The 21602-nt window shown below is 46.0% G+C and overlaps 1 protein-coding gene across 2 annotated transcripts in view; it reads left to right on the top strand.

Annotated features, from left to right (window-relative positions):
- LOC126535269 (cytosol aminopeptidase-like) overlaps positions 1 to 21602 on the top strand; it is a 67996-nt gene that overhangs the window by 34738 nt on the left and 11656 nt on the right. For both annotated transcript variants that reach the window (XM_050182165.3, XM_055073052.2), the window contains exons 8-11: positions 1408 to 1566; positions 7784 to 7908; positions 11213 to 11301; positions 19280 to 19382. In XM_050182165.3, the coding sequence (XP_050038122.2) occupies positions 1408 to 1566; positions 7784 to 7908; positions 11213 to 11301; positions 19280 to 19382 (476 nt within the window). The remainder of the gene's footprint in view (positions 1 to 1407; positions 1567 to 7783; positions 7909 to 11212; positions 11302 to 19279; positions 19383 to 21602) is intronic.

The raw sequence follows: 21602 nt of genomic DNA, 5'->3' as shown, positions 1-21602 counted from the left end.
ATAAAAGTCTACTTTTGAGCTCCTAAACAAAGTAAATATAGAACACATACCCAATTCATTAGCAAGGAAAACATAACATGCCTCCATTCTGGCAATAATAAAAAGACGAAACCAGCCAACTTTGCTTTCACAGAATGAAAATTAAGTAATCTGATAATCGTCCTCATCACTTTGAGACAGCACGCTTTATCGCTGTTTATAAAGTACAACTACATGGCATCCTTCACACGGTCAATAATGCATTTGATATGCTGCATTTATCAAACTACTCTCAAGCAATTACAAACCGGATGATGGCCCAGGTCTAGATTAACCCGCTCACTAGTTCATCCTACGACACATGTGATTTACCGGGGCGCTAAAAACAAATTGTGCAATTCGTTTGCTAGCTTGAAATGTAAAATGACTTAAGGTTTGAATGTGCTTTCGTAATCAGACTGAAAGTGGCATGTTGTCGTCATCATACTATGTCGGGACTAGTTATGTAACCATTCATGGCCACCAACTTGTGATAGCAAGGACACAATGACGCTGGCAACGCTGGCTCTGATGGTAGGCTGTTGCAAATGTGGTTCTGGTTCTGGTTTTATATCGGATTGCACCGCCGAAGCAGTTTTCAAAAGAATTTTCTTTTAAAAAAAAAAGGTTCACTTTCGTTAATTTTTGTGCATGTTGAAGGGTGAGCGTACATATAACGATCTACTGATACAGTGATCACTTTTTGCGGAGCTATCCAATTTGCTATAAACAGGTTTGACTGTACTGTAATATTTATTATGCGCTGCCATTTTTGCTTTAAAATCTTTTTTGGGTGGGATGAAAATAGGTGTTTTCGACGATAGATTCACAGCTGATTGGCTGGCATCTTTTGCGTTCATGTACAGTAAGGACTCAAGAGTTAAGCTTGAGTGTAGGCAGAAAGCTCTGAACCAAACTCGAGCAATGCAGCTTAAGCTAACAATGTCATGCATTCAAGGTCACAGCATCTGCGCTTCATTCCATTGTGACAACACGTGAAGCAGACCAGGCCGCAGAATGGATAAACAAGTGCCTCTGTGGTCTTGACCATCGTGAAATTTCAAGTTGGTGTCTTACTTCACTGATCCATAATTCGGAGGGAAATCTTGCAGATGAAGTTTCTGTACAGCTGGCTTTATTAAAACAAAGAAAAAAATGTGTTCCGTGAAGTTAGTTTTCTTCTTACTACCCAATTAATATGGACATTTCTTGCATTGCCGTCTATGTCTGAAAAAACTGTAGGTTGTTCTTGTAGTTGTAGGCTGGTGGGATGCTCTGCAGTGCAGCTTCTGCCAATGTTCAAAACCTTGTTCTCTGCACCCTTGAACTGAGCCTTGTGAATAGCTTTATTTTTGTTTATGGTGCCTGTGCCCACCTACACGTTTGCAGGGACCGCAAATGGATTGAGGAACAGAAGATGGGCTCCTTCCTGAGCGTCACCAGGGGATCGGACGAGCCACCCGTGTTTCTGGAGATGCACTACGAGGGACCGGGACACCTGGCCGGAGGACCCCTGGTGTTTGTCGGCAAAGGGGTCACTTTTGACAGGTGATTGTCCTCTGCGTATCTCTGAAACCCTTAATTCCCTTCCTGTGGCACACACGAAATGCTCCTGCACAATTCGCTAGTGATGGGCCGAAAGAGTGAAAGAAATATAGAAAACAAGATTGTAGGTTTTAATGTTTAAAAGCTGCACAAGCAACTACAGTCAAACCTCCATATAACGAAGTTCGCTATGTTAAGAACTCTGTTTATTTCAAAGTCTGAGATCCATTGAAAATTGTATTCTTTTTCTATACTTAATGAAGTCAATTCATGACACGGTTTTGCTTTAACGAAGTTTTCAGCCATTTCAAGCATGTACTTGGAGTCTGTATGGCTGGTAAATCTAGCAAAAAACTATAAAAATATTGGCTGAAGAAAATGTTATTTGCAAGCATCCTTCCACATGAAAAATTCAAGTGATAAAAAAGCCATTGAAGCGTGCATACCAGGACGCAGTAAGTGGGAAACAGCGCCGCACCATTTGTCGCATAACAACTTGTGGAGGCCACAAGCTGTGCAACCGCTCGGAGCGCTAAAAGTACTCAGAAAAACACGAGAGCTGATGATTCCTTCAGCACAGGGGGAATGGGGAAGTGGCAGTCGCGCGGTTACATGATCAAGCATGATCTCCTCTTCTTTAGGTTTGCTGTAGCTGCACATGGCTGTCCATAGGCGGTACACATGCCATATCTTGGAGGTAATTTTCGGCAAGTGCAAATGGCAAGCCGAGATGGTTGGTGCCTTCACGCACATTTTGTTTCGTTGCGTCCACTGTTGGCAGTTACATAATCTCAAGTTTCGAGGCTAGGTGCAAAGCATTCGCTCGCATTGCTACAGCGAGTCTTGTTGGCCATCGAGTTACCTTTGCATGAGCACGTGTGACACCGATAAGCTACGAACATTACTTTGTATAGTTATATTTGCTATCCCCGTCAGTGCTTCTTCCACCTTTCTGGTGATACTGCAACATTTTGTTTTCTTTTAGAGTGCAGCTCTTAGGCCCCTTTCCTGCGGCGAGCGTCGACGTTGTCCCTTGTAACCGAGTGAACGAAGACAGTGAAGGATGAAAGTGAACGCAAAGCACAACTGGAGATGAAAGACAGCGATAGTTAATGAGCACAAGGGGCAGAGCGGAGGAGGAGGGTTCATCGGAACCATAAGGTGGAAAGGTGGTGGTTACAGCTACCACCTCCCCTTTGAACAGAAATGCGTAGTGCCGCGCAAAGTGGGCTTCGCGGCAACAATGGCTACGACATGGCGCCAGAGTGGTGCGTTTTCTGTATTGAAACAAAGTGCTGCATGAGCGGAGGTCTGCCTGCGGCAGCTGCTGTGAATCACACCTAAGCGTCACCCACGTGCCTCCTCTCGCAATCTCCCAATTAGCGAGGCAGTCATGCCACAGATCGTTCCATTTGCAACGTGCCACACGAGACAGATTATCTGCACCAGCCAATATATAGCGGAACAAAAACACCTTTAACCCTTTCGCTGTCACGGACGTACCGGTACGTCATCGCGCTTCCCGCCCACAGTGTCACTGACGTACCGGTACGTTCTCTATCGTGCGTTCAAAATTTCGCGCCTGAGCACAAAGCTGGCGCTCCTGGAATCGGCCACGCCATCTCTTGACTCTTTCTACAAGTTCGTACATTCGCCCCGACCTGTGTTAATCCATGTATTGAAGAGTACGGCGCGACTGCCACTCCCCACTTTCTCTTTGCTGAGTGGCGCGGTGGCTCTGCGTTCGCTGGATCATGCGTCGCGCGCGTGTGGGTATGGGTTCAAGGGTTGTTCTGCCATCTCCGCTGGTTTGAAGGTTCTTATTTTTCTTCTGTTGGTGTGTCTGCTACGGCGCGTCAAGTTCAGGCGCACGTGCCGTTGCCTCTCCAAAAAAGGTGATTCGATTGCTGCTTTCGCTCTCTCGCCGCACCCTCGCTTCCGACTTGCAGCAGTAAACGTAAAGCCCTTCGAACTTTATTTAGCCTTTTTCCATCTCCCTCCATCTTCTTGATCACGCAACGTCCCATTTCTCTCCGTTGTGCGGGCGACTGAAAGCGCATCATCCCTGCGCGCGGTTACTTTCAGGTGGCTCGGCGCGTGGGACCTTCGTCTGCTCATTGGAGCGGTGGCTCAATTCCGATTCAGAATACAAGCCGAGCTCGTATTCGGACTCGGACAGAGTCGCATGCGAGGAAGAGCGTTCCGCATTGTCAGATTCGGATGTTGAACAGATTTTATAGTCAGGCTGATGATGATGATGATGTTTACTAACAACAGCTGCAGAACACTGAAATGTGCATATTGCATTGACTATGTTATTTGTATACCAATCATAATGAAAAATAAATTGCTATGTTCATTCCCTGTTATGCTCATTCCCTGAAACCAAGCCGACACTGGGGGTGCGTCACGGCCAGAAAGGTCCGACAGCGAAAGGGTTAAAGCTGTGCTCAAACTTTGCATTAGGGAATATCGTAATTGTCGGTGAATTTTTTCTGAGAATGAATATCCGTATCTCTTTGCACTTTCGTTTTTAATTTGAGGGCGCCATCTGATGACGGCTGCAGGCACTAAGCACAGGTCAGCCATGGCACCCAACATTTACAGTGCTGCACGACATAAGACTCTAATCTCTGGCATCGTGAGCCATGCCGATGCATTGCTGTCGGTGCAATTTGTACTGCGAGCACTGGTGCTCATAACCATGCTATTATGGTCCGACCTTCTTGCGATTTGTTTATAAGCGATTACTGACAAGGTACTATCCACCAGAAATCGGTGCAACCTTATTTTACCTCAGTGACTTGGCTGCTTTTATCCATCAGTGCTTCAACAGCATATGCACAAATTACTGTATTTAGTTGCATAATAGACACATTTTTTATCCGAAAAATATGTGCAAAGTTGGGGGTGCATTCATTATGCGAGGTAAGATTTTGAGTGATCTTTCTTTTTCCGCTGCCACCTCTAAAAAAAGCCAGTTTCACCCGAAATGCGAATCATTGATTGCAATAGCAAATGTGTAGACAATTACACAATCTAAGGATGGTAGTTTTACCGGCTGTGTAAACTTGCAAACATTCGCTTTAACACAAACTGAGCGGCGTAAACGCAGTACACACAAAGGTATGAGCCGCCATCAACTCAGCTCTCGACGCAGGTTGCTTTGAAGATAGGCGTGCCGTGGCCGCGCAACACGCAGTTGCTGCCGGTGCAAAAGATCTCTACCCCCCTCCCCCCCACCTCCTCCAGCGCCATGTGCGCAACGGAAGACGGCGGGTTTCTTTCCCGCTTTCCTCCTTTGTATGCTGGAGATTGAGCCAGCCTCATTGGCACCCCTTGGGCGCGGTTGTGCAATATGCAGTTGCAGCCAGGGTGCAATGCTGCCATCCCGCCCTCCCCCCCGGGGCCTTTTGCGCAACGAAAGACGGCACGCTTAAGCCACGATCGTTGGCTTCCCTCGCACACTTTCACTCACACCTACACCATGCGGCATGCGCCGACGACTACGACGGCGATAGCCAAAATGCACCTGGATCGTCCATACAGTGAAGCCTCGTTAAACCGTAGTTGGCCGGAGCTCGGAAAAAGTATGTAATAAACGGTAGTACTGTTTAACGAAAATAGCATGAGATCGCCTACGTACCTGTCAAAAATGGAACTCGGAGAGAGTGCGATGAAAGGGGAAAAAAACATGAAGTATTTATTCACTTCGCACGACAAAAATGTTATTTTCATTTGATGCCGCGGCGGCCTAGCACGACGACAGCGGCCTCAAACTTACTGAAGCTGCATGCCAGCTTTTCAGCCAGCCCCCTCTTCTCGGCAAACACTTGCATGGCAGATTCCTCGTTGGCGTTACATATTCTCCATACACGCGCGCAGTAGTGATAGAAAAATCGTGTCGTAAGCGGCAGCAGTCTTTGATTGACGGCCCGGCGAGCTATGCCTGCCAGCTCCTAGTCATCGGCGGCTGTGAATGGAGCCGACACTGCAAACTTGACCTTGCAGACACACGTCTACGCTGCTTGCACAGTCGTGTTTATATTGGCATTTGTTGTTTAAAATGAGAGATCTGTGCAAGCACGTTTGTTTTCACTTTACTTGTGGCGTCATTCTCAGTATCCGTGCAGGGGCACCAGTTCTGGGTGGAGCTACGTGCCGTTCACTGATTCGTACCATGTGTCCCGAATTCTCATGTGCGGCAAGTCGGACTCCGACACGTATGCGAAGTCAGACTCTGACTTCACATGTTTGACCAAAATGGCGACTGACGAAGGCTTTGGCATGGCTATGGCTATGCAGATACCTGGCTATGGTGAATTATCAGTTCTAATGCCACGAAGCTGACTTTTGGGAACCGACATTCTGCAACGCTTCAGGCATCTCATTGTTCATAACGTGACATGAGACGGCTGGTTCGCATGTGTGTAATTAAGAAACACATCTTATGCCCAGTGACAGTGGCCTCTTTGCACTCTTGGATGCTGTCCTGCAATAGATTTCGTATGCTTGACCACACAACATTGTATTGCAGTGAAGCCAACTTTTGGGACAGGCATTGTGCAACAGATTGGGCCCTTGCGTGCTTTCTACATTTCGACGCCATCGCCGATGGCGACAGTGGCGGAGTACGCGACTTAGCCAACTGCGGTGATTCCTTTAAAGGGTCTCTGACCAGGCCTCATAGTAAATTTTGGTTATACGTTGAAACTTGTTACGTGTCCTCCAGGGAGCGTTCTGCCGAAAAATTTCTTCAGACCGGCTCATTAATAGCCGAGATAGAAATATTTCAGTGCCGCGAACCCATGATTTTGGGAGGCGAGCTTCACTGCAAACATAGACGCTCTCTCCACTTGCCCCGTCTAGCCTCCGCAAGCGAAATTCGTTCCCTGCGTTCTCCCATACCGGACCTCGAGGATCGCGTGATGCATACGTCATGGGCCTTGCCTTCATTTTTTCTCTTCTCGCTTTCTTTTCTTTTTCTTGCGGCACTGCGCACGAGCTGTTGTGATTGTCTGGTTTCCCAGAGTGCACGATTTTCTGTGCACAAGGACACGTGACTAGCAGCATAATTCAGTGCTACACAAATAGTGAGGCAGAACAAGCGGATCGCAGAGCATGATCACGTGATGGAACACGGTAGAAAATGGCATAGTTTCGGTACCCGCGCACGTGACTGCACGACCGTGCGAACAAGCAGACGAAGTGGGAGTACATCTCTCTTGCTTCGGCGCAAAGTAAAATAAAAAACATGCAGACATTCCGTTTGTGTGTTTTGTTATTTCTCTAAACTTCAATTCGTCAATTCAAGCAACAGATCACACAAATAACAGATGGTGCCTTGAATAATTCTCGAAGTCGCGTTTCACCAGGAGCAACGTCACACTGCAGACCAGAGTATGTAGGCGCAGGGACATCAGTGCGTCACCGTCTGGCTTGGAGAGCAGCGGCCGTGAGGAGAAGGGAAGACGGTATTCGGATTGAAATTTCAGATCTTTCCGCAGAATGTGATGATGTAATTCTTTGCAAGCACGATGGTTGGCACTCATTGTACGCTCTGCGCTTGTCAGCTCAAAATGGCCAGACCTGGTGAGGGGCCCTTTAGATGAAAAACACGGCACTAAACAGCACGAGGCTTGATAGCGAATGTCAAAGCAGCTAGGCCCAACGACAGCACAAAGCGACTACGGCTCCCAGCAGATCAGCGTGCTAGAGTGCCGGTTCAATGCTGTGAGATAACATATATGGTGGCAGTGGTGGGTTCATATAATGCTATTTCGGACTTGTGCTCACGGCAAAAAAGATGGAAAAATTGAACGGCGAAGGGTTTCAGCGTTCGAAATTTCAGACGACCTCATGCATTGGTTTATGGGGTACAGGGCAGTGCCACGAAGGCATCGGAATTATTGGGCATGCCCGAAAAATTGGGCATCCCAAAAATAGTTTGTTGACTGTATCTGCAAATACAAAATTGACAGTTTCATTTGAACTGTCAGCTGCCAACTTTTATCCGGACATCTGGCACTCTCTTTCTACGCACTCTTGCAGCGTATGTCCAACCAGGAATGTCTGAAAAGGTGTTCAATACGTTTTAAACATTGTGTTCCTGAGCCCTTGTGATTTGAAGTGCTTCTCAGACCGCATAGTTATGTGCACACCACCTAAGAAGTATAAATTAAATGCTACCCCTTTCTCTGTTCTTGTGGTGGGATGACAGCGGTGGCATCTCCCTGAAGCCATCGGCCAACATGGACCGGATGAAGGCCGACATGACCGGTGCTGCCTGCGTTGTTGCCACCTTTGCAGCTGTGGCGGCTCTCAAGCTGCCCATTAAGATGGTTGGTGAGTACCTCCTTCCGTGCTTGATCTGGAGGAAAGCACAGGAAAATTTCGCTTTAAAGCAAACCAGACCAGCAGTGCTACTTTGGACGACTTCTTCACACTGTGAAATTCTGCCATACTGAAGAGCGCCATCTTGTCAGTTCTGGCGAGATCTCAAGGAAGCTGTGCACTCACTCTCTGATTGGCTGAAAGTGCTGGCATGGCCTAACATAGCACTCAAATTTAAGTGCTCACTGTGATGGGAGCTTTACTCCGTTCAGTGTAATTCTATAATATCCCACAGACCATGTATGTCTAACTGCAATTATGAAGTAATTTTCACGTGCTCAGAAGTGCACTTTCAGTTTAGTTAAATCATGTCAAATGCTTGCACTGCAACTTTATACATAGTATCTTGGTGATACGATCAAACTGATACAAACTTCGGGATGATACTGCCTTACATGCTGTGGTGGATGATATGAGCAATCAAGCAGCCACGCAATCCCCGGCGTGCAGGTAATGCCACATAAGGGCTGTTGTCAGGTCGGCAGAGCAGCCGTGCCAATGCGCCAGTCGCATTCTTTTTGCCCAGGCGACCTACATCACTCCACCTTGACTCGCAACTCCCCTCCCAAAGAAAAAGAAGCATTTGCTTTGTGCAGTACCGCGTAACTTGTCGGCTGTTTACAAACACCTTGTTACTTTATCAGGAGCCGGCAATCACATGCAACACAGTCTTGCTGCATCAGAAAGAGTGGTGCCATTCACTTTCTTGGGTTGCTCTGTATCCATGCCTTCCATTGTCTTCGCCACCCGATGACAACCTTTCTACCTTTCCACCCATCAGATTGCACGATACGAAGTAGCTTCGTTTCAGTCAAGAAAAGTAAACGGAATCTCTTATCTGGAGCAAATAATATCCTTAGCACAATCAGGCTAGGATGCAGCGACCAAATAAACTCGAGATAACCAAGCACATTGGCCTCAGGAAATGCAAAGTGCACGGCAGGCTGCTGCCATAAAGTGGGCAAAGCAAGTGTGCTAATAATTCAAGCGTGTACTCAGCAACAGAAAGATGTATCGGTAGTTTTTCTTGTTGTCTACAAGTTTCTCATCGACACTTTTCGTGGCCTAGACTGCTCCGTGGCCTGGGCCAATCGCGCGCGGTGTAACCGAACATGCGCTCCCAACAACTATTCCTGATCGTGCCCCAATCGTGGCACAATTAATGCTCACTTGAAGCTTCACACAAAGTATTTATTTTGCTGAAAGTACTGCAGCAGTGTAGCCTGCTTCTTATTCGCAGCCGCATGCTTAAACATGGCTTCCTCCACATAGTCTAAACGATCCACAAGTGATAGGCCGGTGTCCTCTATTGCACCGCAATAGTGGCGTAGAAAGGCCAAAGCAGCTGCAGCCCCAGTTGAAGTCGGGAGCGGCACGTCATCAATGCTTGCGAGATCAACTTCGGCAGCGTATTCAAGTTTTAACCCTACTTCCGCTGCGATCTCCACATCAGTCAATCGAAGCATTTTGAAACACTGTCAGTAACAAAGTATGAAGTGGCATCAGCTAAGGCATCTATGAGTGAGCCCAGTCAGCACATGCTGTCGCCCGTCTTTGTGCATGGAAACCGCCAGTCCTGGCGAGGCATGGCAGGTGCAGAGCGCGGCACTGGCGGCACCGTGTAGGAGTCCGTGCGGCAAATGCAGTGCATCGTTGACATTGTCGAACTAGCCAAGCCATCGCGTGCGTATGCCGCTATGTTCAAATGGCGCCCTCGGTGCGAGCGATGTGTGCAGCAGCGGTCGGGAACGGCCATCTCACCACCATTATCTTCGAGGGTGTTGCGGGAAAGCTCACCTCCTGTCAACAGAGTGCATGTGGTCTGGGGTGGCGAAGTTCGATATATTCATTTTACATTCGACCCTGTTCGAAATTAAAAATTTAAGATGCATGCAGTTTTCCAGGTGATATAGAAAGTGTTCGATATATGCAATAATTAGATATATACGCATTCAGTATATCGAGGTTTGACTGCACTTTCATCCATCTTGGTAGTTGTATTAGTTAGGCAACTATACTGCACATTTCTTGTTGTAATTTGTGACGCTGTAGGAGTTAAATAATGTGTTCAAGGCTGTTGCTGGGCGACTGACCACTTGAGGCACTTTGCATGTATTCGTGGGCTTCTATCACACTCGGAAAAGCATTCTTATGTAGCATGTACTCAGCAACAGAAAGTTGTATAGGTAGTTTCTTATGTTGGTGTACAATTTTCTCATTGACACTCTTCATCTAATTATAATAACATTGAAGTTTATTAAATTATTAAGACTAATTGTGTAATTATGCAGCATTCAAAAGATAATCTTAACATCTCCAAGTGATGGCAAACAACATTACTTTGGTACTGTCCAGCTACATGGCATTTGCATATTTTTAAATCTTGGTGCATGATAGTTGCGACACCCTGCAGATATATATATATATATATATATATATATATATATATATATATATATATATATATATATATATATATATATACCGTATATACACACACTATATCTGCTGGTACATCGAAGTATCTATATATAATGTGATCATGGATGGTGACTCTGCAGTCATGCAGGCACGCAGCCAATGTGGTGCTATGCGCGGCTGTACTCATAAGAATGAAGGCTTTATGGGCACAAATAGGCATAAAGCATTCTGGCATTGCTGTCATTCACGTACGATTTCCACTGATGACTAAGGCGATGCGAACTCTGCCACTTCATTTCAGTGGACGCTAACGCCAGTTATGCTCTTTTGCATCGCACATTTGCGGCGCTCGCCGAGCTCCGAGAGTTGTCTGAATTAACCGATGTGCAGCCAAATCAGTTTGAATTAACGAGAGTTTCATTGCATTAAATAATGCATACACCTGCCAATACCAGAGGGCTAGTTTGAATTATCCAATTTCCCGAATTAATCAGGTTTTAGTGTATTGTATAATTATCAAGAGCACTCATTGGTCAACTTCCTCTCACTCACCATCGCTGTTTCTTGCCTTCTCTCTCGGACAATACCTCTCCACATATGAAGTATGTGGTTCGCTTTGAAAGGTTCTTAGACTGACTGTTCTCGCTCAAAGCCGCCACCAATCCTTTTTTCCCCTAAGAGAAACACAGACATTTGAGAGATTATATGGCTAGTTTATTGCATTGTATGGAGTGGTTTTGTTGTGCAGTGCTTTAATGGCCACTGCTTCATAGCTTCATTGACTAAGTTGTGACACAGCACAGAACTGATGGCTGAAGCTTGGTCTCTTGCGCAGGTCTTACCCCGTTGTGCGAAAACCTTCCCAGTGGCAAGGCGACTAAGCCGGGTGATGTCTTCACTGCCATGAACGGAACCACCATCCAGGTGACGTGCACACTTTTGTTGGCCTGTTGACTTCTTGCACACACTTTCAAGGTTCATAAGCTCTGTGGAAAGGAACACTAATACGTTAACCGAAAGCACTGATCAGTGACACTTCCATGGCAAGGATCCTGTGGAATGTGAAAGGTCAGTAATACTTAACCAGGATCCCTAAATCTAGAGTTGAAATTCCTAAATCTGTTGGAATTTTGATCATACCAGCATTTTATGAAGACTGGGTTTAGAAGAACAGTGAAAAATGTTCTTTAGTGAAAGAGGCACTTTGCACTGACCTACTGCTGGTGTCACTAATCATAAAAGAAATTGCAAGTGAAAAAGGTTTCTCAGTGCCAAATTTTTTTTTCATATGCATTTTTCTTCTGGCAAAAAATTTCATTTGCACCATTTTCTGGTTTTTGCTGAAGCTGTTGCTGTTTAGGAAGCAACTGCACCATTAATTTTTGATTGGGGAACTTTTTTTTACCCACTGCCATCTTTTCTTATTGTTCAGTCTTTATCAGTATATTTCCACTTTGCTGAATTCTTAACCTTGTGATTCATAATCAAAAAGAAATGCAGAGGTGTATGGAAGCTTTCTTGCATGAAAAATGGTGTGGTATTTAGAGCTCATGAACTGCAGTGGTCTTAAGGCACGAGTTCTGCATTACAACTAACATTCGTAAACAGTGATGCTGATGCTGCTTCAATGTTCATTTTAAGGCATTCTAAAGGCCCTAAAGGGAATTATAAGGGGGGAGGGGCCAGCATTATGAAACTCATGACTTACAGTGCAAAAAAGACTGGAGATAGAAAATGTAGGAACAGCACGAGTGCTGTGTTATACTAAAGGTTTACTCAATCCATGTGATGTGTGTGCCGTTATCTTTTTGTGCTGTAAATCATGAATTTGCTCTTAACTCACCCAGTACTCCATTCTTGTTCAATATATTACAAACATTGTGTACATATATATCAAAGGATATTGAGTTCCCATATGTAGCTTTTGTTTATGTGATCATACATGGTAGCACCTCTGTTAACTTGGATGAGTACAACACCTCTTGGCTTTTGATTTGCCAAGCTCAGCACAGACCACTTAAAACATAACCACTTATAGTGCAGGACCGGATATAACGCAGTCTTTTATAACTCCTGTTTACCCTCCCACAGAACTTGCATGTTCTATGCATGACTCCATGCATACCGCTTATAGTGCAGACGCGCAAGACGAAATACCGGTAATACACTAGAAGATCATTATATCCATTGTTGCCATTTACTGCAATATATGTCCAATAGGGCGCACAATTGTAAACATGGAAATAAGATGACTTTGTGGCCCACAAAATGCTGCACGGCTACGCATGCAACAATATTTAAATAAAACAACAAAAGAATCTTCGGCATGTGCAACATGTGACTCATTAGCGCCTAACGCGACAGCCTTAAGATAGCTGTCTTCCGTTCCATTGTGATTGTCTTTTGCGTCCGCTATCCACTTGGCTCATCACGGTCGAGCAGCAGCACAACGCAGCGCTCTGCTGTGTGATCGAGGAGGCAGGCGAACTTAGTCGTGCCGGTTTACCTCGGCTGAGATTGTACCGATGCCAATGCGATTTTGGAGGGCACGCCCAGCTGCCAGCCCCTGCGGCACGCTGCAGGGAGAAGGAGAAGTGAACGCGACACCCTTTAGATAGCTGCCTGGGTATGGCACCTGAGATTACGCCGAATAGGTATCCTAGGTAAGGTCCAGCTGCGACTGCTTGTACAGCGTGCCATAGAGAAAGCCAGAATTGAATGCACTAATCTCGCGCCATCGTGCGTAGCCGTGCAGCATGGTGCGACTTGCGCAGGCTGGCGCGTGACCCTCGAGATTGCATTGGGGCGATCTCCGACATCACACCCAGCTGCATCTGCTTGAGCGGCACACCGCAAAGAAGTGACTGCACTAATCTTTCACACCACCATGCACAGCAGGGTGCAGCTCGCGCAGCCAGGCATGCGCAAGAGAAAGAGGTCAACGGAGAAGTGCGATAGTGAGCTGTGGGGGGAGGGGGGGGGGAGCTGCCTGTGTGCAGTTCACTATCAATGTACTCAGTGCGCAACGGTTAGGCATTTTTTGGTTTCAGAGATGAATCTAGTTTGTTATATCCATTGGCAGGATAATTTAACTTTGCTAAAACGAGGTTTTAGATACTTAGGTCTCTGTGGATTTTAAGGGGGATTTTATTTACTTTGTTATAACCATTATTTAGTTATATCCCATTTCATTATAATGAGGTTTGAGTGTGATGTGGCTGAAGGAAAATCCTGCAGATAAGTGAAGCAGCGAGTGTGCTTCTCAACAAGGTGCACCTGCCGAAGGGCGAGAAACGAGGACAATGCGCAGGAGGAGGAGCGACACGCAGAGCAAAAAAACAAGGAACAAAAAAAAAATGAAGAAGAGAGAGCGATGGCGGCAGTGCACTGTATGTATGTGCTCTGCAGGCATGCGGGAGTGGCCTAGGCAATAGGAAGCCTTTGCTCCAGCCACTCCTCAGAGGTCTGCACTCTGCACTTAACATGTGCCCAATGTCACTCTTTGGCTCCTCAGTTTGTTTGCGGAAAGTGAATAGAGTTGTCGACTGACATTTTTGGACACTGAAGGGGTCACAAAAGTATGTGAGTAATCGGGCAGGCTGAAAAAAAAAAATTTTTTTTGAAAGTTTTGTGACAGTCAAGGCTGCGGGTGTGTTCCCGGTTCGCCTGTTGGGACGCGCAGCATCGCGAAATGCCGATATAGTGCGTATGGACCTTGATTTTGCGATGCTGTCAGTTTAAGCTGTGTTGCGCAAAGCCAGTTTGGAGTGTTCGTTAATGTCCACACGCGACCTTCCGCCATTCCTACCAGCACATACAAAGTTATTTATGCGTTGGCGGTAGTTGCTGGGCGATCGCCTGTGAACCCAAACTCTGTATCATGCATGCTGCCATTGGTTCACCCTGTGCGCGTGATCACGTGCCATTTTCAAGGGCGAGCTTGCCGCAATGGCATGCCACCCAACAATACCGCCGGCTAGGCCTAACTAACATGCCTCATCGGGAGCTGTCAACGACCAAAGTTGTAATTTGGTGCCGAGTCAACAAAACACTTCGCAGTAGTGGTGCGGCACATAGAAAGCGGACGAACCACCTCGACAATGAAAGTAAGGGCACGGGCAACACTTGAATGGTGGCAACTTGGTCCACAATCGCCATGTTCTTGAGAAAGTGCACACGAATTACTGCAAGAAATTGAATGAGACGCCATACAACATACGAAATTTTGATTATCATTCTACATTGGTTCTAGTCCAAATAATCGAGCAGGCCTGAAAAATTTTCAGTGACTCTATAGCATTTTCTTTTTCTCTTCTTACTTTGCCTGCTTCACACGAAAACCGTGCATGGTCGGACGTTGACCTTTCCTCTTTGGTAAATTTTCAATGAATGCAAACATCCCAGTTGTATGCTTTGTTTCTCGGATATACACAGCTGTTTTGTCTGCCTGTGTTGCACGTGTTTAGCCCTTTAATATGTTGTTCTGGTCATATTGCAGATATTTGCAACTCCGACGACCTATGTTATAAGTGGTCTACAATGTATTGGGGCATAATGTCTTGATTTATGCGTGCTATACTTTCTGGTAGTGCTGCTTACTATTGTAAGGAGCACTACCATTAATGTACTGTATTAGTAATTGCTATAGTTTGCGCTTGATGTGTAGTTTCGCGCTTGATGTGTAGTTTCACACTTATTGGACAGCACGCGTCACCGGCAGTTTAGGTAGCACTGTAGGAATTCCATATGGTGTGTTCTAACTACACGCAAGTTTTCTCCGATCCTCTCAGTAAGTGTACAAACAAACTTCATGAATAGGAAACTTGCAGAGGAGTGCTGGTCAGACCGTGTAACTGCGAGCATAGGGCCTCCTACAATATACTAGAGGGAACTGTTGCACTGCAGTCATTGAGCCACCATGGGAATGATGGGAAGTGCATGGATTTGCCTGATCTTCGTGCTTGTGGATTCACACATTCTTGTGGATTTGTTTATTACGCTTTGTATGCCTTTATTGTCGTAAATTTCAGAGCCATCTGTACTTTTCTAAGTGCAGAAGGCGCTGCGAACAGGCACAATCACTACTGATTGCAACAACTGAGCTTGTCGAGGCGGCCAAATGGAAATGCGCCTGGCATCTCAAGGCACTGGCTTGCCCGTGGTAAATTCATAAGGGTGTTACATGTTGCCTGTCGATGCATGAGTCTGGCGTAATGGTTTCAATACTGGGCATCTGTGCTAGGGATTTTGTGCTCAAATCCTGCCATCGGACAACTTTAATAATGTATATTTAATTATTTACTAATTACTAAGGAGTAACAAAGTGACGTTAGTAAGCTTGAAAAACTTTTTCTATGCCATATTACCCCAAGTGCAAGAACATACTTGGAAATCCACGACACCAGTGAGAAAAATAAAAGGATTTGAGGGACTCAGTTTCAATTATTTACGAGCATATCAACAGTGCAGACATTGAAGCCAGAGAAAGCATAAGGCACATTCATTTTTATGGTTAGTTGTAATTTAGAATCAATAAAGAAAAAGGAAATGTCAGTGCGACAATTTGCCTCAAGTGGGAGCCAAACCCACTACATTGCATGCGCGGTGCTTTACCTCAAGAGAGCTTGCTGTTGGGTCACTTGGTATGTGGTATTTAGAATGGAAACAGTGCAAAGAACAAGTCTGTTCTTTGCAAAGAGGCACATATTAGCGTGACGTGGAAACAAAGACTTGGTAGGAGGGAATAGGAAAGAACAGAGCTTAGCGCTCTTTCCTACTCTCTTCTTTGTTTCCACGTCACGCTCACATGTATCCTAAATACTTCAAGTAACTTGCCCAGCAACACGTTCTACTGTGTTCTTTGCACTGTTTCCATTCTAAAGGTGCATTGCCAATTCGCCTTTTTCGTGGTGCGACGGCTCATGCACCCTGCCCAAGCAGATTAGTCGCGAAACGTTTTGGAAGGGTCGCATGTGTCGCTGCGTGCCGGAAAGTCTCCAGAAAAAAAAAAAATGAAGTGTTTGGACGCACACTGCTGCAAACGCTCGTGCCATGTACCGTGTTGAAAATCCACTGCTAGTTCGACGTCGTAGCAGTGCCGAAAACATGCGGTGCGTAAGACTACAACGTTTGCTTTAAAACGGAAAGTGGCCAGGGCTTCGTCTGAGTGGTTCAAACTGCACCGTGAGCCACGTAGTTGCCACCTTTCATTGATAACTAGCAAATTTAACGAAAAACCCGTGCGTTACAGTAGGGCGACACTTAAAAACATCATGTTGCTGATGATGTCTTCTTGCAGCGTTGGTCTTGACTTGCTGGTGGTGACAGCGCATGCCTGACTTCACGTACTCGTTTAAGACGTGGTAACACTAGGTCGATACGAGACCAACAAGACGCTCACGTCTCCGATTGACTGACTATTCAGTACAGTGTGTCACTGAAAGCATTTTATCGTACCAGGCCGACAATGACATAAACAACGAGCGCGAGTTGTCGCACTGTGGCGAGTTTTCTTGTTGATGGCACTGACAAAATCAATCTGCCGACCATCGTTTGGCTGAACCCTGCATGATTGGCCATCGAAGTAACAACACGATAGCGACACGCTTGCATATATAATTAATCGCACTCAGCATGAGTCAGAGCATGCCTAAGTAGTTGAAATGTACAAGCTTCAACCCTCTGAAGCCGTGCACAAGAAGTTCAATCCAATGTTGATCCTGTTAAGCGAAGGTTAAGCCTGGCATCGTCGTGTTCGTGCACCCACTGCCGGTGGACTTGAACTGAAATGTAAGAAGTTAGGATGAAGGAAACTGCTTTTACAGTTCAGTTCTGTCTTTTGCGATTTGAAATCAACTACACTTCAGTTCGCATGACGCGTACACAATAAGCGGCAAGCAGCTGCACAGAGCTGTGCCAACATCTGTACGTCACCGTACCGGTAGGCTGGTGGTCGCATTCACTACATAGATGGGTGGGTCTGTAGGTGTTGTTATGCTGACACATTTATCAGTTCCAGCGATGTACTCTTTACCTTTGCGTCAAACAGGAAACAAGAGACGGTGCATTTGGTATACAGCAGCATGAAAAACTGTCTCACTCAGGTATACCAACGGTATCAGTGATGGCACCCGCATTTTCGCGAAAGAACAACATGGCCTACAAATGAGCACTTCATTTATGCAAGCACAGTTTTCTCTAATCATGTTTTATGGTATGCGCAAACTGTAAGTATGATAGAGTTACAGAAAAGTGAGAATCAGATATGAATTAACAGCTCGTAATATGTTATCTGGATCACAGTTGCCGTTGTTTAAGTGGTTCGGTAGCTCACATTGACTCATCTCAGGGTGCAACAACACGACACATATGCGGATATGTCTTTTTTGCTGTGTTTTGACATTATTTCACATTAGCGATGCACCTTTTCCACGATGTTTGACGCTAACCATGATCTGTGTCCGTAGATGTCGATGTAAACAAGTGCACCGCTTTGATAAATCTGCCGCGGAAGGCTACAGTCGAAGACTTCTTGAATATGCCAAATGTTTAAACAATGTTTAAGAAGAATACAAAAAGCGAGCTTCAAGTGCAGAAATCAGCAACAACAAACTCCAAGGCAGTTGTGTTGGCAAAGGAACTCAGCGTGCCTTTAACGGCTGCACTGTTTGCACAACAGTGCACTCAGGCCTGCTCACCCAGTAGTCAATGAGTGCTTCATGGCTTTCAGGAACGGCAGTCTGCCCCAGAGAAGCCATTAATAATGATTCGTGAACAACGAAATGCACAACTGAAACACACTCAACGTGGCCGCATGTACACAAATCAAGCAGCAAAAACCCCGGTACCCTTTCAAAACATTTCCAGCCGCGTGTGGCAGAGGGCAGCACAGGAAAATGAAAAAGGCAGATTAAGCTGCCATGGCAGCCGCCCTCCCATCCATTTTCCTGGGTGTGTACTATGTATGCATGCATCACTAGCCCTGGGAGTGTTAGCCAGTGCCACCTGTGGCCATGGCAATGGTTGTTGGACTTCCCTTTAACGGCTGGCATCACGCTGGCACCTACTGGCACTGGCTTCAGTGCAAAATACAAACAAATATACATTGATAATTTGTATTTCTAGTAACCAGCTTCATGTCATGAGATGCAGTTTTAAAGGATTCTTGATCAATCTAATCAGGTTTGACAATTCTCTTCAACATTCCTTTAAATTTAGCCAGTGTAACGCAACCAACTTTTACAATTGTAGGTTGGCTGCCATCCAGTAGTCATACAGCTGTGGTAATCCTTGCTGTTGTCGCTGTCCAGTAGTATGTGCGTTAGCTTGCCGCTTCCCTTGTTCAGGTAATGAGAGTGGTGCTGGGGTCTTTAAGAGCTGCCTAATGATTTGTAGTGAAAAAATTTATAGTTGGAGCAACGTCTGATGGCTACTGAAGACCCTGCTTCTGTTTAATGCATCAAGTAACAAACAATGGATGCACATGACAGACGAGAGCAAAAGCAGGCTTGGTGGCTTGGCCTGGTTTGTCACGCGGTTTGGCTGCAGCCTAGGATTGGTGACTGCTGGATTGACTAGGCTATGACATGTGGTTATCTAACAGCCAATTCTTTCAGTACTTTTGTTGTCGAGGAGACGCAGGCCAAGTTAAGGCACATCGTGGAGTCCAAATAAATTTTATTGTGTGTGTTGTGAAAATTTTAGTCATCGTTATCATCATTTCATTGGAATGAATGGTGTTGTTGAGAAAATGTATAAATAATGAAGCTTATCTAAATTTTTCATGCCCTAAAGATCATCCGGCAACAGTATAAGCTTTCTGTGAACCAATCTCTGTCATTTCCAACTTTGTTCTGTGTGTATTTCGCTTTATTAATTAGCTCTTCTAATTTTGTTTGCACAGGTGGACAACACAGATGCTGAAGGACGCCTTATCTTGGCTGACGCTCTCTGCTACGCAGACACCTTCAACCCCAAGGCGGTGGTGGACATTGCCACCCTCACAGGTAGGATGCCTCTAACTAGCTGGAAACCTGACATGGATGACCAGTTCTTGAGAGGGTTGCGCTGCCAGTGGGGAACTGCCTGGCTGCCTGCACAGGGAGAGGGGAGGAGGAAATATGAGGAGAGAGTGGAGAGGAGGAGGGTGTCTGCCTTCCTTCCTTGCGCGGCACGCGCAGGAGCACACAAGTGCAGAAACACTCAGTTTCGCCCGAAAGGCGAAGCATCGATTGCGATAAGAAATTATTAGACAGCTCTACGAACTAAAGTTAGTCGTTTTATCAGCTGATAAACTGCCGTAAACACCTACTTACTAAATAAATTAACAAGCACATTCTTACGTGTACACAGGGAAACACGAACACAGCTCACTCAATGATTCCAGAGAGTCGATGTCAGAATGCTGGCGTAACGAAGAGTGGCAGCAGCATCAACAGCATTGCCCTTTGTGCTCCGACTCACTTGGGCACGAACTAAGTGGTGAGAACACGGCGCACACGAAACCACCAGTCCTCAACGCTGTTAGGCTTGTGCCCACCGCAGATCGCTTTCAAGATAGGGCCTGCGTAGTACATAGAGCTTCCTCCATCCACTGCCTCTTTTGTAATGGAAGACGGGGATATTCCTCCCCACATTCTTCCCTTGCTTGCACGAGATTACGCCACATCTGCTCACCCTCGCTAGCTTTTACTCGCACCTACAGCATACCGTGCAGGGCCACATTGTGACGGCGGCAGAAATTTACCTGGAGTGTCCCTATGCAGTCAAGTCTTGATATAACGAAGTCGGTAAAATCAGCAGTTTCCTTCGTTATATCGGAATATCGTTCCATTGAAATTCGGCCTTTTATGCAAATAAGTACAATCACTGATCGGTTTTTCTTACACGGAAGGGGGCCGCAGAATTTTCCGTATTATTGTGCAATCGGTCAAAATTAAATTTGAGTGAGAAAACAATTAATTTGGATAAATTTCGGAGTCGACGAATGATACGGTTTCATGCCACGTAGGTAAACGATATATTCTCAGCGGTACGAATTAAGAGAAGCCAGCCACGCTTTCTCGTGCACTCCGCCCCCGCGGCTGACAGCGTCACCCGATGAAGGATTCGCTCCTCACTGCCGCCGCCTTTCCTGATAGCGTTGCCTGCACTGGGACGACGCTGTCAGGAAAGGTGCTGGCAGTGGGGAGCGAATAATTCGTCTGCCTCTCGCTCCAACGGGTTATCAAAACTCGAGATTACACAACCTCCCATACTAAACACATGGTAAGACAGCTTACGTGGTGTCACGCCATCTTGGCATGGCCAGTCTTTGCATACATGGCAAATCACCTCTAAAGCAGGGTGTGCGGCTGCGTATGCACTCAGCCGCACTTAGAGCCATGCGCAGCCACAGCCGAGACGCATACCAACTTAACCCCCGCTCCGCGCTCACCCCGCCCGCATGCGTGCACTTGATCGCGTTGCCGTGAGCTCGCTCCCCTCCCCTTCTTTCCCTTTGCTCACGCGGGAATGCAACGCTCGTGAAGCCACCATCTTTCTTGTCTCACCCTCGTACATCTACACTCGCACCTAAAGCACACAGTGCGTGGGGCGCAATAAGATCTTATCACACTTGGACTTTATATGGAACATGATGCGGCTCCACTTCAGTGGTCACTCTTGTCGCACGGCACGTGATTTGAGAGGTGCATTTGCAAACAGCCGCTTGTAATTCCATCATTTGACCATCTGCGTCTGCGGAAGTTTCCATTTATTGTCTTGGGATTCCTTTCCTGTAGCAGTGAAATTTCATTACCCTAAATTGAAATGGCATACAAACACACTTCGCTATATTGAGGTTCTAAACACATGGTGTTCTATGGACAAGAGGTTATGAAAAGTTAAATGCTCCCTTATATCGAGAATTTCGTTATATTGGAAGTTTGAGATATTAAGGTTTAACTGTAATTGCAATTGCAATAAAATATGAGATTTGGTATTTACCACAAGAACACGGAACTTTTCCCCCAGCTTTGCAGCAGATTACTTGTGCTTGGTGCTGCTGCTCGCGCCATCCTGCACATCCGTGCAGTTCATCGTGAACGTTCAGCTGACGTCTGTCTGGTTGGGAATAACTAACTATTAGGGCTGAATTTAAGATCTACTGAAAGATGTTGGATGTTCATTTCCAAGCTGGACTGCCTTCTTCCGCAGGGGTGAGGTCGGTAGAGCCAGAAGTGATG

This window comes from Dermacentor andersoni, chromosome 7, assembly GCF_023375885.2.
Source record: "Dermacentor andersoni chromosome 7, qqDerAnde1_hic_scaffold, whole genome shotgun sequence".
NCBI lineage: Eukaryota > Metazoa > Arthropoda > Arachnida > Ixodida > Ixodidae > Dermacentor > Dermacentor andersoni.
This window is presented reverse-complemented; position numbering and strand designations above follow the sequence as displayed.